The following is an 18804-nucleotide window of genomic DNA, read 5'->3' as shown; positions in this document are numbered from 1 at the left end:
GTAATAAAAAGTAAAGTAGAAAAGGAGCGCTTTATTGCTTTGCCAGGCAAAGGGGAACACAGTGGGTTCTGCCCTCAAAAACATCTGTCCCCCATTTGGGGAAGATAGTGAAACGTTTTATAACAATTGTTCAGAGAGGGCATGATCATCTCATAACATTCTTCTTTTTTCTTTTATTTTTATGATATTGTATTAGCCATACATAAATAGAGTCAACATTCTTCTGATGGGTTGGTGGGAGGTAAGTAGGGGTTCATGGTCTCAAATCAGGTCCAACTGGTCAGGTGTCTACATGCTTGTGGGCAGCATACCATTGTTAACCATCAAATTCTCCCACCCAGAGGGGGTTTTGGTATCTGCAAAATAGCTCAAAGATATTGTGTGCATCCCTTGATGGGGAATCAGGCTCTTACTCCAAGGCTACTCTTACTTTTCTTGGCTTCTCCCTGGTTTTGCATCCCTGCCCTTCCCCAGTGAACAACTGCTTGAATCTGCCCATTAGAACTCAGGGAAGGCCATGGAGCCTGAATGAATGTTGTTTCCTATAATCAAAGAAATGCAGGAGGAGACTTCCCTCATGGTCCAGTGGCTGGGACCACATGGTCCCAAGCAGGGGCCCGGGTTTGATCCCTTGTCAGGGAATAGATCCCACATGCTTCAACCCAGTGCAGCCAAATAAATAAATATTTTAAACAACAAAAAAGGGAGGACACAAAGACCTTGTGTCCAGGAGCCCCACAGGGCCCTGCACCGAGGTAAGGCCAGATCTCCACACTGAGTCTCATTCTAGATTTCAGTGGAAAAAAGAATCCCCTGGGTTACTCTTACAAATATAGATTCTTGATTCCCACTCAGACATTCCATAGGTTCTAAGGAGCCCCTAGTGGTAATGAACCCACCTCCCAATGCAGGAGACTTAAGAGATGTGGATTTGATCCCTGGGTCGGGAAGATCCCCTGGAGGAAGGCACAGCAACCCACTCCAGTATTCTTGCCTGGAGAATCCCATGGACAGAGGAGTCCAGTAGGTTGCAGTCCATAGGGTCAAAAAGAGTTGGACACGACTGAAGCGACTTACCAAACATGCCCCAACCACTAATGCCAAAGAAGCTGAAGTTGACTGTTCTATAAACACCCACAGGATTTTCTAGGACTGACACCAAGAAAAAAAAAAAAAAAAACAGATGTAAAGATGTCCTTTCCATCATGGGGTATTGGAATGCAAAATAGGAAGTCAAAAGATATCTGGAGTAACAGGCAAGTTTGGCCTTGGAGTACAAAATGAAGCAGGGCAAAAGCTAACAGACGTTTGTTGAGACAACACACTGGTCATAGCACACACAGTCTTTCAACAACACAAGAGGCAACTCTACACATGGACATCACCAGATGGTCAATACTGAAATCAGATCGAGTGTATTCTTCTCAGCCAAAAATGGAGAAGCTCTATACAATCAGTAAAAAGAAGTCCTGGAGCTGACTGTGGCTCAGATCATTGGCTCCTTCTTGCAAAATTCAGGCTTAAATTAAAGAAACTAGGGGAAACCACTAGGCCATTCAGCTGTGACCTAAATCAAATCCCTTATGATGATACAGTGAAAGTGAAAGTCAAAGTATTCGACTCTTTGTCACCCCATAGTCTATCAGATCAGTCAGTCATGTCCGACTCTTTGTGACCCCATAGACTAGCACGCCAGGCCTCCCTGTCCATGGAAAATACTGGAATCAGGTAGTCCATCGTTTCAGTTGCCATCCAGGGCCCCCTTTTCCTCCTGCCCCAATCCCTCCCAGCATCAGAGTCTTTTCCAAGAGTTTCAGCATGAGGTGGCCAGTATTGGAGTTTCTTTAGCATCATTCCTTGTAAGCCCCAGGGCTGATCTCCTTCAGAATGGACTGGTTGGATCTCCTTGCAGTCCAAGGGACTCTCAAGAGTCTATACCGTCCAAGGAATAATACTGGAATGGTTAGTGTTTCTCTTCTCCAGGGATTTCTCAACCCAGGGATCGAACCCAGGTCTCCCAGATTGTGGGCAGATAGTTTACCAACTGAGCGTTCAGTGATTATACAGTGGAGGTGACGAATAGATTCAAGGAATTAGATCCGTAGACAGACTGCCTGAAGAACTATGGACAGAGGTTTGTAACATTGTACAAGAGGCCGTGACCAAAACCATCCCAAAGGAAAAGAAATGCAAGAAAGCAAAATGCTTCTCTGAGGAGGCTTTACAAATAGCTGAGGAAAGAAAAGAGGTGAAAAGCAAGGAAGAAGAGAAGGAAAGATATACCCAACTGAGTGCAGAGTTCCAGAGAACAGTAAGAAGAGATAAGAAGGCCTTCTCAAATGAACAATGCAAAGAAATCAGAAAACAATAGAATGGGAAAGACTATAGAGATCTCTTCAAGAAAACTGGAGAGATCAGGGGAACATTTCATGCAAAGATGGGCACGAGAAAGGACAGAAACAGTAAGGACCTAACAGAAGCAGAAGAGATAAAGACCAGGTGGCTAGAATATACAGACGAACTACAAAAAAGGTCTTAATATATCCCAGGTAACCAGGATGGTGTGGTCACTAACCTAGAGCCAGACATCCTGGAGCCTGAAGTCCAGTGGGCCTTAGGAAGCATGCCTATGAACAAAGCTAGCAGAGGTGACAGAATTCTAGCTGGAGCTATTTAACATCCTAAAAGATGATGCTGTTAAAGTGCTGTACTCAATATGTCAGCAAATTTGGAAAACTCAGCAGTGGCCCCAGGACTGGAAAGGGTCAGTTTTCATTCCCATCCCAAAGAAGGGCAGTGCCAAAGAATTTTCAGATTATAGCTCAATTGCAATCATTTCATGTGCTAGCAAAATTATGCTCAAAATCCCTCAAGCTAGGCTTCAGCAGTATATGAACTGAGAACTTCCAGATGTATAAGCTGGGTTTAGAAAAGGCAGAGGAACCAGAGATCCAATTGCCAACATTAGCTGGATCATAGAGAAAGCAAAGGGAATTCCAGAAAAAACATCTATTTCTGCTTCATTGATTACTGGAAAGCCTTTGACTGTGTGGATCACAGCAAACCATGGAAAATTCTTAGAGATGGGAATACCAGACCAACTTACCTGTTTCCTGAGCAACCTGTATGAGGCTCAATAAGGAACAACCGACTGGTTCAAATTTGGGAAAGGACCACAATAAGCCTATATACTGTTACTCTGTTTATGGAACTTTATGCAGAGTACATCATGCAAAATGCAGGGTGGATGACCCACAAGCTGGAATCAATGTTTCCAGGAGAACTATCACAAACCTCAGAGAAGCAGATAATACCACCCTACTGGCAGAGAATGAAGAGGAACTAAAGAAACTCTTTGGAGAAGGCAATGGCACCCCACTCCAGTACTCTTGCCTGGAAAATCCCATGGACGGAAGAGCCTGCAAGGCTGCAGTCCATGGGGTTCCTGAGGGTCAGACATGACTCAAGTGACTTAGCAGCAGCAGCAGCAAAAAGCCTCTTGATGAGGCTGAAAGAGGAGAGCAAAAAAGCTGGCTTAAAACTCAACATTCAAAGCACTAAGATCATGGCATCCAGTCTCATCACTTGATGGCAAGTAGAAAGGGAAAAAGTGGCAGCAGTGACAGATTTTATCTTCTTGGGCTCCAAAATCACTGCAGAAGGTGACTGCAGCCATGAAATTAAAAGATGCTTGTTCCTTGGAGGAAAACTATGACAAATCTAGACAACATATTAAAAAGCAAAGACATCGCTTTGTGACTAAAATCCTTATAGTTAAAGCTATAGTTTTTCCAGTAAGTAAGCCTGTATACATGTAACAGCTGGACTGACCCTTGCTTCACCAAATCAAGTGGAATTCAGATCATCTTAATGGAAGAGAGAGCTTTAGGCAGCTGAGACCTAAGCCCTCAGGGCTTCCTAATTTCTGTGTATGACCAGTTAAGAGTTTAGGGGGCTGCCCTGGGCTTCCCAGATGGTGCTAGTGGTAAAGAACCCACCTGCCAATGCAGGAGATATAAGAGATGTGGATTCCATCCTTGGGTGGGGAAGATCCCCTGGAGGAGGGCATGGCAACCCACTCCAGTATTCTTGCCTGCAAAATCCTATAGACAGAGGAGCCTGGTGGGCTACAGTCCATAGGGTCACAAAGGGTCTGACACGACTGAAGTGTCTTAGCACCCAGGCACTCTGGGCCTGGGGTGGGGTGAAGGTAAGCACATTCCAGGAAGGGAAGGAAGGCAGGAGGCCTAGTAGCAGCTGCTGGAAGAATTACATGAGGATTCAGAGTTTTCCATGGAGCTCTGAAAGAAGAATATTTGGAAGAATTCGGAAGAATACAGGTAATTGGAAGAATACAGTCTTGTGCAGGAGGCCACGGTCTTACAGAGCCTAGATTTTTGGAAGACTAAATCTCAAATGCTCATCGCTAAATGGACAAAAGCCTGAGGCTCCCAGCTCACTCTGGATTAGGTCAAGAATTTTGCATCATAGGCTGCCTAGCATGGGGCTTCCCTGGTGGCTCAGACAGTCAAGACCTGGCCTGGGAATCGGGAGACCTGAGTTTGATCCCTAGGTTGGGAAGATCCCCAGAGGAGGAAACAGCAACCCACTCCAGTATTCTTGACTGGAGAATCCCCACTGGCAGAGGAGCCTGGAGGGCTACAGTCCATTGGGTCTCAAAGACTTGGACATGACTGAGCAACTAAGCACAGCACAGCACAGCTGCCTAGATAGGGTTGGACACACAAGAGGTGTGTAATGTCCATTTATTTGATGTAGCAGTGTGGTCCTCAACCAAATTTTACAGAAGATTTTTAAGATCATTTCTTTATAACTGTGTGGGGTTTCTTTGCAAAGGTAGTCCAGTCATTTGTCTGGTTCTATATTCAAATGGGTCAAAAAGGGAACTTCCTTGGTGGTTGAGTGGTTAAGGACCTGTCTGCCGATGCAGGGGACATGGGTTCACTCCCTGCCCCGGGAAGATCCCACATGCTGAAGGGCAACTAAGCCTGTGTGACCCAACCGCTGAAGCCCAGGAGCCCTAGAGCCTGTGCTCCACAACGAGAGAAGCCACCGCAATGAGAAACCAGAGGACCACGAGGAAGAGTGGTCCAACTCGGGAAAACCCACATGCAGCAACAAAGAGCCAGCACGGTCAGAAAGAAACTCACCACACGGACGATTCAAATGCCTTTAAAAAAGAGAGAAACTTTTGCAATGTTCAAAGCCCCTGCTGCAGGAACGCACTTAAAGCATCCATCCCAGCTCCCAATCAGGAGGGGGCATGCGTGTGTGCTGATTTGCTTCAGTCCATGCTAAATTGTTACAGTAGAGGCAGACTCTTTGTGACCCTATGGACTGCAGGCCACCAGGCTCCTCTGTCCATGGGATTCTCCAGGCAAAAATACTGGAGTGGATTGCCCTGCCCTCCTCCATGGAATTTTCCCCACCCAGAGATGGAACATGAGTGCCCTCCGTCTCCTGCATTGGCAGGTGGGTTCTTTACCACTAGTGCCATCTGGGAAGCCCCATTAGAAGGGCACAACTCTAAAAAGAAATGTGATCGTATCTATGTGATGAATTTGGAGAGGTCTGGGGAAACGTGTATACTGGCAACACCCACTGACAGTAGAAACTCAGCTAGTGTTGCCATCAGACTCTCCAGGGACACTGGACAATGAGCTCTACTGAAGGGTTCTATGACCATTAGAAGCCACACCCATGGTTGGGTGTGTTACTTCCAGAACTTTCATCAACCAGACCCTGGCAACTTCTGTGGAGCCTTGTTTTCAGTGATTACAATTGCAGAGGGTGACTGTCAACCTCTTACAGAGGCATTTTCTGTTCACCTGCCCACCATATTTCAGTGTAAATTAATGCCCACCATATTTCAGTGTAAATTAATCTCCTCTCTGCTTTTTTATTCATTTGGCTGCTTTGGGTCTTAGTTGAGACAGGCAGGCTCTTTCATTGCAATGCACAGGCTTCTCTCTAGCTAAAGCACATGGGCTCAGTAGTTGGAGGCAAACTTAGTTGCCCTGTGGCATGTGGGATCTTAGTTCCCCAATCCAACCACTTCACCTGCATTGGAAGGCCGATTCTTAACCAATGGACCACCGGGGAAGGCCCTCCTCTCTGCTTTCTGAGTAGTGTCCCATGTGACCAACAAAAGAGCTGCCCCAGTGCATGTCTTATAGAGGGCGCTTGCCCAGATAATCCTCTACGTGACAGCTGTCCCTTCACTAGGAGCCACAGAAAGCTGTGTTTGTCATTAGGGCTGTTTACAGGCATTGCCAGGGAGTGCTAGTGGTCAAGAATCTGACTACCAATGCAGGGGATGTAAGAGATGTGGATTTGATCCCTGGATTGGGAAGATCCCCTGGAGGAGGACATGGCAACCCCATCCACTGTTCTTGCCTGGAGAATCCCATGGACAGAGGAGCCTGGCGGGCTACAGGCCATAGGGTTGCAAAGACTCGGACCTGAGTGACGTGACTTAGCACACACTCACAGGCATTCTAGTTCTTTTCCTTCCAGGCAGAAAGTAGGAAAGAGGTCCTAACTCTGCCCACTTTGAAATTAGGGGAGGCTGTGGATTAGTCAATACTATGTGAACACAACTGTGCTGTGTCACTTCTGGGCAGAAGCTATAGAAGCCAGGCCATGTTTCACCAAGTCCTTCTCCCTTTATTCATCAGTGATTGGATGGTGATTATGGAAGCTCATATCCAGATGGAGCCTCTTCCCTTGGCCTTAATCCCTGGGTAACTAGAATGGGCAGACCTCTCCCCACTGACCAACCCTAGACACACAACATGAGCCCGAATCAGACCTTAGTTGCTGTAAGCCACCCAAACTTGGGTGTTCTTTGTTACTGCAGCATAACTTCACCTGCTCTGACTGATACAGAAGCTATGACCTTCTACACAAATGCAGGAAAGATCTGGATCTTCCGGAAGAGTACCCACTGCTGAAAAGGAACCTCAAGATCAATGGGCTGCTCCCACTCCTAAATTCAGTGAGCTCAATCCAAGGTTGTGGATAGTTCTGAGAGCCAGCAGGAGCCCTCCATCCCTTTCCAGCAGCTTCCCCCCTGGAGACTGAATGGTGCTCCTCTTTCTGAATGTGGTCTGCAGCCCCAGTCCCTCATATAGGAAACCACCACCAGTGAGGGCCATAAACCATCTTTCTGATGGTTCTCAGACAAAATGTGTAAATAAGGTGGACAGAAGACAGAAAATTTTTGTGCAAATGAAAAGAGATGTGTGGGTGCTGTAAACCCGGAGTTCACTTATGGCTGAGAAGGTCTGACTGATGTTTTAATATTTTAATGTCAACGTGGATGGGTTATAGTATTTGCAACTCATATTTTAAGTAGGCCTCCTCAGTCGTTTCAGTCGTGTCTGACTCTTTGCGGCCGTATGGACTGTAGCCTGCCAGGCTCCTCATTGCATTGGATTCTCTAGGCAGGAATACTGGAGTGGGTTGTCATGCCCTCCTCCAGCAGATCTTCCCCAACCAGGGGTTGAACTCCTGTCTCCTGCATTACAGGCAGATTCTTTACCAATGAGCCACTGGGGAAACCTGTTTAAAGTATATACAAATAATGTCTGCTCATGGTAAAACTGTCAATCTGCAGAGTAGGTTATAAAGTGAAAAGCAAAAGTTCTCCTCTTTCTCTGTATGCAGTCACACTCAGCCATCTCTCTATCTAGCCAGCGAGGAGTGCAGGCACACCATCCAGCCCTGAGGTGCTCTCTAGAGAGTGAGAAATGGCCTTGACCTTCAGTAGGCTTATGTCCGGGTCTCAGTTAATGAGGTGGGGCCAGTAGTGCTTCTGCTAGGACTGAAGCAAGCTGGATGGGTACTGTGTGGATCTAGTGAGTACTTGTCTCATCCCAAAGGGAAGCCACAGTTCTGCACCAGCTGTTTCTTGTTCAAGGAAACAAAGAATGCAGACTCAGTGTTGCTGGATTCCAAGTGAAAGAAATGTGTGGTTGTTCTGCCAAACTTAACACACAGAGGATGGACATGATCAACTGGCAGATGCTATAGTTCTGAAGGTGGGCTCTGAGGCCTTGGGAATCCTAGCTTTTTTATAAAAAATTATTTTATGATACTAATTATTTTTCTTTATAATTTAATATTCCTTTCTAAACTTTATTCATTTATTGATGTATTATATATTTTTGGCTGTGCTGGGTCTTTATTGCTGCATGCGGGCTTTCTCCACTTGTGGCGCAGGGTACTCTTTGTTGGGGTGTGCAGGCTTCTTGTTGGCGTAGCTTCTTTTGGTAGGGTGCACTGGCCCTAGGTCCTGGGCTCGGTAGTTGTGGCGCTCGGGTTTTGTTTCTCTGCATTATGTTGGATCTTCCCAGACCAGGGTTCAAACCCGGATCTCTTGCATTAGCAGGCGAATTCTTTACCACTAGACAGACCCCCAGAGAAGCTCTGAATCCTAGCTTTATCACTCAGTCATTCCCAGTTTCCTCATCTATAAAATGAGATCATAAACAGGATTCTTAGGAGGATCAAATGAGATGCTGAAAGCACATAAGAGACAAGACTTCATAAAGCTTGTATCTAGGGGAAGAGTCAAATGAATCTCATCTGGGAATGACACACATGAAGGGTTTTGGGACACAAACCTGAAAGATGAAGTTAACTGGGTGCAGCGGTGGGAAGGGTGGAAGGGAAGAGCCTAATCGGTAGAGGGACTGGCTCCAGAAAAATCCCTGGGGAATCATGCAAGCCAAACTAAAGCAGTGAGGCGGAAGAGGAAACAATCTTCAGGAGTCAAGGATTTCCTAAATACACTGTGAGCTAGAAGGAGCCTCTCAGTTCAGCCTGAGGCCAGTCCCTGCAAATTTAGGACTTCACATCTCACCAGCCAGCCTGCGTTCAATTCCCTGCCAGAAAAACCACACTCACCAAGTCTTCCGCAGGGCCCTAGAACCACAGGGGTCGAAAGTGAATAGTTTTGCAGGCAGAGGAGGAAGATTAAGAAGGCAGCTAAGAAGGTACAGTGGTAGGAAGCAGGCCCATTTGCCTTGGCAGCTGAGGTGTCTAGCGGGGGGGGAGGGGGAGCGGCGAGGGGGCGGGGTGCCTCCAAGACTGGTTGGGCGTTGGCAGCGCCAACAACTTCAGGTTGAGGAATCTGATCAGGTTGTTGGACCTCAGTCAAACGAAGAATGGGCGCCCCCTAGCAGCAGTAATCGGTAGTGGACACCGAAGGACCCAGATGAGGGGCGGGGAGAGAGGGGTGCGGCTCAAGATAGGGTAGACGGCCTGGCACAGTTTTCTTCTCACAGGAGCTAACTCCTTCCGGCATGATGGACACCTGGGATCCCAAAACAGCTGGGCTGGAAGGGCCCTCGAGAAAGGAACTGCCAACACGTGCCCTGTGTCAGGCCCTGAAGGTGGGCATTTTCGTGAACATTGTCATAACACTCTGCTTCGAGGTAGGTATCGTTATCCCCATTTTTCAGATGAGAAAAATCGAGGTTTGGTGACTTCCCAAGGAGAGGTGGGGATGTTGTATGACTCCAGAGCCTTTTCCCTGGAGCTCTCCCGACTTGGAAGCTACCGATTCTCTGAGGTTTGGGGGAACAAGCAGCAGGTGTGAGGCGCCGAAGCTTTCCAAGGGACAACAGCGTGACAATACTTTCGGCAAGAACCACGCCTCCCTTGTCGCCACAACACTGATTACTGTTGCTTTCCTTTAAGAGCCTTCCCCTGAAAGATGAAGTCCTCGCCACACGGGGAGGCAGACATTATAGATTCCTGGATCTCTCGGACGTCTTTTCTCCCTCATCCGCATTGATCCCCACTGGCGACAGAAATTCTTCCCCTCCACTAGTGAGTGAAGGCATGAGACTACATTTCCCTGGAGGTCGTCAGAAGCGGGTGGCGAGGAGAGAAGGAAACAGACTCTCCGTTTCTGTCTGCTCTCAATTTGGACTGTCGGCGGTGATGCACATTTCAATAGCGCACGTCCTTTCTCTGTTGAGCAAAGGAAGGGACTACGTCCCCAGCAGGCACTGGCGCAGAGGATGTGCTAGGCTGCCATCTTTATTGTAGTCCTTTTCCCTGTTTCCACAAGGAGTAGCCTTAGTGCATGAACTATAAGTCCCAGGTCACCGTTGCCCCTTTCCTCCAGTGGCCATCTTTGCTGGTAGACCCCGCCCTTTCCCCTTCCATTGTCTGGTCGAAGATAATAGAAGGGAGCCAGGAAGACTGCAACTCCCGTCAAGCTTTGCGCCAACAGGAGGGGAATTTCGATATTACAGGCGGCTGAGGTGCCAAGGTGGTAGAGTGAGGCGACCGCGAGAGGCTAGGTTGCCTGCCATTTTTATGGTAGTCTCCTTATCCTCCTGGTCCTGCCATTCTTAAGAACTCTAGAAGGTTAGGAAACTACTATTCCCATCGCACCTCATAAGGTGAACTAGGCCTCAGGTGTCACCCTCCCTTCCGCCATCTTGATTGTCAGTGATGCCATTCCATCCCACCTTCCATTGTTCCTGAAGAGTAGAAATCCCAGCAGCATCAGAGTCTTTTCCAGATGGACTGCGAGTCCCGTCAGGTACCACACACGCGGATTTCATCTTGTTACAGGAGGGCCCATCGTGCCTGGGAAGATGGTCTAGTCAGGTGGCAGAAGGCGCCATCTTGTTTGTAGTCATCGTTCCCACTCCTCTACGCTCTGCAACCCGGAGCCTTGGGGCAACCGGACTATAACTCCCGGCATCCTCCACTCCCGGTTTGGCACGTCCTCCTCCATCTTGTTTGTAGTTCCTGCTGACCCCAGCACCCTATTGTTCCCACGGTAGCACCAGCGCCCGCAGGACTACTTCTTCCGTCGTGCCCTGCGCATGTTAGTCCTGGAAAGAGGAGGTGGGGGAAGGAGGGGCAGGGGGCGGGGTTCCTCTGGGAGAAGGAGGGAGTAAAGAGGAGGAGGAGGAGGGAAGGAGGAGGAGGAGGAGGGGAGGAGGAGGAGGAGGAGGAGGGAGGGGAGGAGGGGAGGGGGGAGGGGAGGGGGGAGGGGAGGAGAGGGAAGGGAGGAAGGAGCTCAGGAGGGATGAGAGAGGCGGCCAGGGCCCGGGGCCGAAGCAGCGCGGGGGCCGGGGACCAGGGGGCTGAGGCACGCCGATTGCCCCCTCCCCTTTTCCTGTCCCCTTCCATCCTTTCCTTCCACCCTCCAGCTTGAGGAAGGGGGATTTATTCAAATTTTATTTAAATCTCTATCTCCTGAGGGTCGCTGGGGGAGGGGGGAGAGGGCGGGGGCGCGCGCAGGCTGGGGGGGCGGGGCCCAGCAGCTCCTTCATCCCTTTCTGCTCGCCCCGTAGCAGTAGCGCAGGGGCTGGACCAGGGGCGGGCCCAGGGGAGGGGGGCAGGTTACAGGGACCCCCCCCTCCCCGGGAACCGGCGGTGGGCGGGGCTTGAACCCCTGAAACGGTGCGGGGGTCCCAGGCCTGGCCCTGGACCCCTGGGCAGTGGGCATCGGGAAGGGGCCAGTTAAAGGGCCGGGGGCGCTGGGGAGAGGCGAGGGGGGGGGGGGAGGGGAGCAGGGAGCAGACCCCGGACTGAGTGGGGCCCAGGCAGAAGCTGTGCACCCTGCGCCCGAGGAGCCCCCGTTGGCCTGGGGGGACTGAGGGACTGAGCCCCCCAGAGCAGGACCTCCCCCTGGAAGGGCCGCGCCGCAGCCCGTGGGAGGGCCTCGCCCCCGGCGCCCCCCATCTCCATTCGCCGCCGTCCCGGCCTCCGCCGGAGGGAGGGGCCGAGCGCCCTCGGGGGGCCGTGGACCCCGGCGTTCTGAGCGTTCCGCGCCGCGCGCCGCCCGCCCCCCCCGCCGCCGATGGCCGCCGACCCGCCGGGAGCTGCCGAGAAGGGAGAGATGGCTCCCGGACACGTGTGAGGTGGGTTCATGCAGCTCCTCCTCACCCCCAGACCTGGGCAGCTCCCAGTCCCATTCATCCTCAGCCCGGCCTCTTTCTACCTTGCCCGCCCCCAGCCTCACCCTCTCTTAGCTCCAAACTCCTCATCTCCAGCCCTCTTTCCTGTTACCTCTCAACCCTGGGGAACTGGTCTTCCTTCCTAGACCTTGCTTCCCTTGCAGACCCCCATCCCCGCCTGCAGTTGCAGCCCTCCAAGGCCCTCCCTGGAGCGCTGGAGGGCTCCTTTCCCCCCATGGATGGGTCTGGAAAGGGGGAAGCTGGGGTAAGACTCTGGATATGAAGAGAGCCTCCCGGCCTGCTGAATCTGTGTGGGATCTTGGAGGATCTGGTTTGCCTGGGAAGAGAAGCCCAAGGGATTCCAGACAATTAGGGATGGAAAGCAGCTTGGGAAGCTGGGAGGCAGGGGGCGGTGCACACGAGCCCATCTTGAGTTCTATGGAGATGTCAGGCTGGATTCTAGATTCCCAGGGAATCTGGGAGATTGCCCAGGTTGACCTGAGAGACCCATAAGGAGGCTGTGTTGGAGCAGAGGGAGCTCTGTGGGGAACAGAGTTGAAATTTGGGGCCACGGAGGGCTTCTGAAGCAGCATCTGAAAGAAGGTCTGTGAGTGCTGGGAAGTTGGGCAGCCCGGTGGATCTTTAGGGGTTAGATTGGGTGAGCAGGTTCCCATGAAGGTGAGGAGGAAATCTAGGCTTTAGAGGAGAGGAGTTGGGTGTTAGTAGCTTTTGAGAGAAAAGAGAGAGGTCTGGAGTTGGCAATCAGGAATCTGTGGGGATCTGGGAGGTGAATTTGGGGTGTTTCAGCTTGGGGAGAGCCGGGGATGGAGCACATTTGGAGAACAGGGGAAGAGTTGGGACCTGTCTCAGGTGACTCCACAGACAAGGAGCCCTGGTTGTCCCGGGAGCTTCGCTGTGGGGATGTCGGTGGAAAGGCCCTTGTCCCTCTCGGTGTCCCTTCATCCTCCCTGGGTCAGGCGCGGGAGTCTGGAAGAAGTGTTAGAGTGGGAGTGAGGTCAGGAAGCTAGTTCTCAGGGCTCCCGGAGGAGCCAGGTGAGCTGCTTCAGAAAGAGGATGGCCTTGCCTAGAGGGAGGGGGGTACCCCTGACCCCCCGCAGGAGGGGCACCTCCTTGTTCCTTGTCTCCCTGGGTAGGAAGGCAAGCTCTGGCTGCCTAGAAGTAGGGGGAAAGCTGCCAGGAGTCTCGCCAGCCAGGGTCCCCGTGGACCCCCTGACCTTTCCACCTCCACCCACAGCCCTCGGCGTTGCTGACGCCCCCAGTGTCGTCGAGCAGCAGGGGGCCGGGGCCCGGGGGCCGGGGCCGGAGCGCGCGGACGCCGAACCCATTGCCGCCGCTGCTGGGCCTGTGTGCGAACTGAGTGCGGGGACTGCCACTTCTGCCGAGACATGAAGAAATTCGGGGGGCCCGGGCGCATGAAGCAGTCGTGCCTGCTGCGGCAGTGCACTGCCGTGAGTTCTGCCCCCACTGCAGGGGGGCACCCTTCCCCAACTGACCTCAGCACCTATCTGGGGGGCTGGGGTGACTCCAACGAGAGTCATGTAAAGTTGCCATAGATTCGCTCATGCGTTCACTGGCTGGTTCACATATCCGCCAGGCCCATTTCTGTCCTCAGCTTCAAGCTGGGGCCAATGATAGGGTCCACAGAGGAATCCCTCTCACACCCTACCATCAGGCCTTTCCCAACTTTCAGAGGCAGAGACCCGCAGAAAGCTCGGTCCCCCTTGGACTCCCTCCCCAGAGCCAGGAATGGGTCTTTGCCTTCTTTGGCCTCCTTTTCACCTGTGAGAGTGGTCTCGGATTTGAAGATGGTCTTACCCACTGTGTGACCTTGAGCAAATCACTGTAAACCTCAAGGTACCTTCTTCGTGAAATGTTTCCTTTGTTGAGTTGTAAAGGTCAAACAGCATGGATAAGGAGGTACCTGCTGCCAGGCGCAGCACATAGTAGGTATCCAGGAACCATGGGGTTGTGCCGGCCTTCCTCATCCTTAGTGCTCCCCGGTGCTCCTGAAGTGGGCCTTTCCCAGTAGCTTTGGGACCAGCTGCATCCTGCGCTCCCCTTCTGCCACCACCTCCCTTTTTCCCTGCAGTCACCCTTTCCTGGATGGTCTCTTTGCCTCACAGCCCCTCCCTGTTTTTCCTTTGTCCCCTGACCCTTGCCTCACTTTTCTTCTTCCCCACCTGCTTCTTCCCTGAGCCTGCCTCACAACCTTCTTGATGTGACTCAGTATTACCCCTGATTTTTTTCCTAAAGTCATATTGTCTGATAGCTGCTCTCCCTTCCCTAGGATCAGTCAACTGCCCTTAGTGTTCCCAGGGTTCATTGTGGGGTCCAGGGCAACTCCCATACAGCTCATTGAGGAAACTCAGACTCACTCCAATCTGTCGCCATGTTCCCTTCAGCTCTCTCTGAGTATTACTGTCACCTTGGCCTATAGTCTTCCCTTCTTTCCCAAAGCCAGCTACGTCAGGTCACCCAGGCCCTGGATTCAGATGCAGCTTTCAACAGTGACAACTGTGTATCAACTACCTTTTCTGCATTATCTCATTTTTATGACAGTTCTGCGAGGAAAAACTTCCTAGCCCCATTTGACAGATGGAGAAACTGAGACATAAGGGGGTTAAATCAGTTCAAGGTCATACTGCCGAAAAGGAACAAATTCAGGATTTGACCCAGCTTGCCCCCATGGGTTTTAAACGTTATCTCGCAGCTTGCCGGGGTCCCCAGAAAGAACAGTCTTTCCCCTGTGGCTTGCTTTTGGGGTCCCTGACACCCCCTTTCCCCAACAGCCTGTGCTCCCACACACAGCTGTATGCCTCTTGTGTGGGGAGGCTGGGAAGGAGGACACAGTGGAAGGAGAGGAAGAGAAATTTGGTTTGAGCCTCATGGAGTGTACAATCTGCAACGAGATCGTCCACCCTGGCTGCCTGAAGGTGATGGTCCTGGCGACCCTGGAGGCCGGGGTGGGGCTCAGACTGTCGGGGAGTAAGGAGCTGGGGTAGGATGCCTCTTGAATTTTTTGACACCTGACATCCACTCCCTGCCTCTGTCTACAGATGGGGAAGGCTGAGGGTGTCATCAATGCAGAGATCCCCAACTGCTGGGAGTGCCCTCGCTGCACCCAGGAAGGCCGGACCAGCAAGGTAGAGGCTTGGGTGGGTGCCAGGCTCTGGGTAAGCGGGAGATCGGGGGTTGGTGCAGAACCTCACCCCCAGCTTCCATCTCCCCAGGATTCAGGTGAGGGACCAGGCCGCCGCAGGGCTGACAACGGCGAGGAGGGCGCCAGCCTGGGGAGTGGATGGAAGCTGACGGAAGAGCCGCCACTTCCACCACCTCCACCCAGGCGCAAAGGTCCCTTACCTGCTGGGCCCCCCTCAGAGGACGTGCCTGGGCCCCCCAAAAGAAAGGAGAGGGAGGCAGGGAATGAGCCCCCTACCCCAAGGAAAAAGGTGAGCCAGGGAGCATGCTCATTCGATCCAGCCTAAGGGATTTGGGGAGCTGTAGTCCTGTTGCATTTGGGGAGAACCTGGGACATTCAGCTTCATGGGTTCCCCCCAGGGATTGTTGGGAGATGTAGTTCAGAATTTCAGGTGGGAGGATGGCGCATGTTCAGTGTGGAGGAGAGGTACAGGTGAGAAGCTACTGGCGCTGGGCTGGACAGGGAAGCTTTGGGTGTTTTAGGGAAGAGGGAGAGAGCATGCTCAAATTAGCTGCTGCAGAGGAGGAAGGAGGGGCTGGAAAAGGCCTGAGGGGGAAGAAAGAGGAGATGAGAGCATGCTCAGTGAGCCAAGACACTGGTTACCCGATGAGCATGCTCAGAGTTCTCCCTGAGGTGGGGGCTTCTGGGATTTGTAGTCCTAAGAGGTGAGCATAGATCTTAGTTTTGTGGACAACCAGGGGTTAATGGCATTTCTCCCTTGCCCCCTGTCTCCTTCTTGCTCTGGTAGGTGAAAGGAGGCCGAGAGAGGCACCTGAAGAAGGTGGGTGGAGACGCCTGCCTCCTCCGAGGATCGGACCCAGGCGGCCCCGGCCTTCTGCCCCCCAGGGTTCTGAATCCGAGCCAGGCTTTCTCGTCCTGCCACCCTGGGCTCCCTCCCGAGAACTGGGAGGTGTGCCGGGGACCTCCCTCCCCTTCCCACTTTGCTTTGCCCCACCCTCTATCCTGGAGACAGAAATCTGTCCTTTCCTGCCTACCTTGTCCTACCCCAGCCCCGCTTGGCCACGATGGGCAGGCAATTGGGTCCCTGGGACGAGAAGAGGGGAAGAGTGGGTTGGGGCCAGGCCACAAGAGCCCTGGACTTGCCAAGAACCCTTGGGGTATCATTTGACCCATTTGCCTCATCTTTCCAAACCTTTAAGGGGAAAGAACGGAGTTCAAATCCCTGTTCAACCATTGCCTTGCTGATTGGTCTTGGCAACTTATCAGCTGCTCTGGGCTTCAGTTTCCTCGTCAGTGAAATAGAAATGATACCACTTCCCTTGCCCGGTCTATGCCACAAAGCTGTTTAATGACATTAAATGAGCTTTGTAAACTGCAAAGGGACTAGATTTGAGGGAAGTAAGGCCCAGAGAGGTTTGAAGACTTGTCCAAGGTCACATAGCAAAGCTGGCATTCAGCTGTCACTTTGCACTGACACATCAGATGCCAGGGTCTGCTTGACTGCACTCAGATTCTTCCTCTGCCATTTGTCAGATTGTCACCTTGGGCAAGTTCCATAATCTCTTGGAGCCTACATTTCCTTATATCTGGAAAGAGTGGCCCAAGTTGCCACTGCATCCCAGCGCTGTGAGGATGTCATGAGTCATCGAGGGTGGGAGGCTCCGCCCAGGCCCGGATGATCACTGTTACTCTTGTCTCATTGCAGAGACGCTCGAAGTTGTTTGGTCCAGCTTTCTGTGTTGTAGATGATGAGAAAGGGGCTTCCCAAGGTCACAGAGAGAGTTGATAGCCAGGTCAATATGCAAAACTAGATCTGTAACTGTTCTCCACACCTCACTGCTTTTGGAAACTCATAAGCTATCGAGACACATAAGTCTTTGAATTCTTTGCATCAGCACCTTCCTGTGACAGATAAGGAAAGTGAGAAGTCCAGAGAGGAGCATGACTTGACTGAGGCCCCACAGGGCAGGAACTCAGGACTGTCCCTCTGGCTATTCATCCCCCCCGGTGACTCCTCGGGGGTCGGGGGTGGGAAGGCAGGTGCCAGGCCCTAGAACAGCCTCCATCTCTTCCTGCAGAAACCAAAGCCGCCTTTGGCCTCTGCTGAGGGCCCGGCGGTGCCTTCCCCGTCACCCCAGCGGGAGAAGCTCGAGCGCTTCAAGCGAATGTGCCAGCTGCTGGAGCGGGTGCCCGACACGTCCTCATCCTCCTCGGACTCCGACTCGGACTCCGACTCATCAGGCACATCGCTGAGTGAGGATGAGGCTCCTGGCGAGGCCCGGAATGGGCGACGGCCAGCCCGGGGCAGCTCGGGCGAGAAGGAGAACCGCGGGGGGCGGCGGGCTGTGCGCCCTGGCAGTGGGGGACCCCTCCTCAGCTGGCCCCTGGGCCCCGCGCCCCCACCCCGGCCCCCGCAGCTGGAGCGGCACGTGGTGCGGCCCCCGCCTCGAAGCCCCGAGCCCGACACGCTGCCTTTGGCTGCTGGATCCGACCACCCCCTGCCCCGCGCCGCCTGGCTTCGTGTCTTCCAGCACCTCGGGCCCCGAGAGCTCTGCATTTGCATGCGAGTGTGCCGGACTTGGAGCCGCTGGTGAGTGGCCTGGACAGGCCTGGGTTCCATTGCCCCACATGCTCCTCACTCGCTGGGTGACCTGCAGCAGGTCCCTGAGCCTCTCTGGGCCGGGTGCTTGTACTGATGATGCTTCTGTAGGATGGACATGCTGTAGTTGGTACTTCTGTATTGACTGTGCACAGGCTGCTTTTGATTTAGTTGCTCACTGAACCCTCACAACAACTCTGTGAGGTGGGTACTATTATCCTCATTTTCAGGGGAAGCTGAGGTCAAGGTCACGTGGAGAGGAAACAGTAGAACCAGGAATTTGAACCTAGTCCTTCTGGCTCTAGAACCTTTCTCCTTAAAATTGTTACTTATGAGTGTTTAATATGTGCCAAGTATAGTGCTGACTGCTGTGTCTGCATCCTCTCACTTGCTTTTCACCTCTCTGCTGCTGCTGCTGCTGCTAAGTCGCTTCAGTCGTGTCCGACTCTGTGTGACCCCATAGACGGCAGCCCACCAGGCTCCCCTGTCCCTGGGATTCTCCAGGCAAGAACACTGAGGACAGTCTTATTATTGATCCCACTAACACATAAGAAGGGGCCTCCCAGGTGGCTCAGCAGTAAAGAATCTGTCTGCCAGTACAGGAGCCTCAGGAGACTCAAGTTCGATCCCTGGATGGGGAAGATGCCCTGGAAGAGGGCACGGCAACCCAATCCAGTATTCTTGCCTGGAGAATCCCATGGACGGAGGAGCCTGGTGGGCAACAGTCCGTATGGTCGCAGAGAGTGGGACACGACTGAAGCGACTTAGCACACATGCATGCACACCTAAGGAAGCCCGTTATGGGGCTTCCTCACTTCTCACTGCAGAGGGCATGAGTTCAATCCCTGGTGAGGGAACTAAGATTCTGCAAGCCGTGTTACAACCAAAAAAGCAGAAAGCCCTTTGCTGAGCGGTCCCTGCTCCCCAAGTGGCAGCCATATTTGGGCCTCCTGATTATGCTTGGAACTTCTTTGTGGCCTGGAGCTACCACCAGCACCCTCCACTTACCCTCCTCTCATCTCCCCACTGCTTCCTGAGTCTTGTTTCTATAGGAATGTGGGTCAGCCTCTCCA

At 52.4% G+C, this 18804-nt stretch overlaps 1 protein-coding gene across 1 annotated transcript in view; it reads left to right on the top strand.

The window, feature by feature from the left end:
- FBXL19 (F-box and leucine rich repeat protein 19) overlaps window positions 1–18804 on the top strand; it is a 43490-nt gene that overhangs the window by 11416 nt on the left and 13270 nt on the right. Inside the window, 8 exon segments of the mRNA XM_070362776.1 lie at window positions 9298–9461; window positions 13207–13266; window positions 13268–13420; window positions 14762–14905; window positions 15029–15115; window positions 15203–15421; window positions 15920–15952; window positions 17211–17722. Of these exon segments, the coding sequence (XP_070218877.1) occupies window positions 9330–9461; window positions 13207–13266; window positions 13268–13420; window positions 14762–14905; window positions 15029–15115; window positions 15203–15421; window positions 15920–15952; window positions 17211–17722 (1340 nt within the window). The 5' untranslated portion in view covers window positions 9298–9329.

The sequence above is a fragment of the Bos mutus genome, chromosome 25 (assembly GCF_027580195.1).
Source record: "Bos mutus isolate GX-2022 chromosome 25, NWIPB_WYAK_1.1, whole genome shotgun sequence".
Taxonomy (NCBI): domain Eukaryota; kingdom Metazoa; phylum Chordata; class Mammalia; order Artiodactyla; family Bovidae; genus Bos; species Bos mutus.
This window is presented reverse-complemented; position numbering and strand designations above follow the sequence as displayed.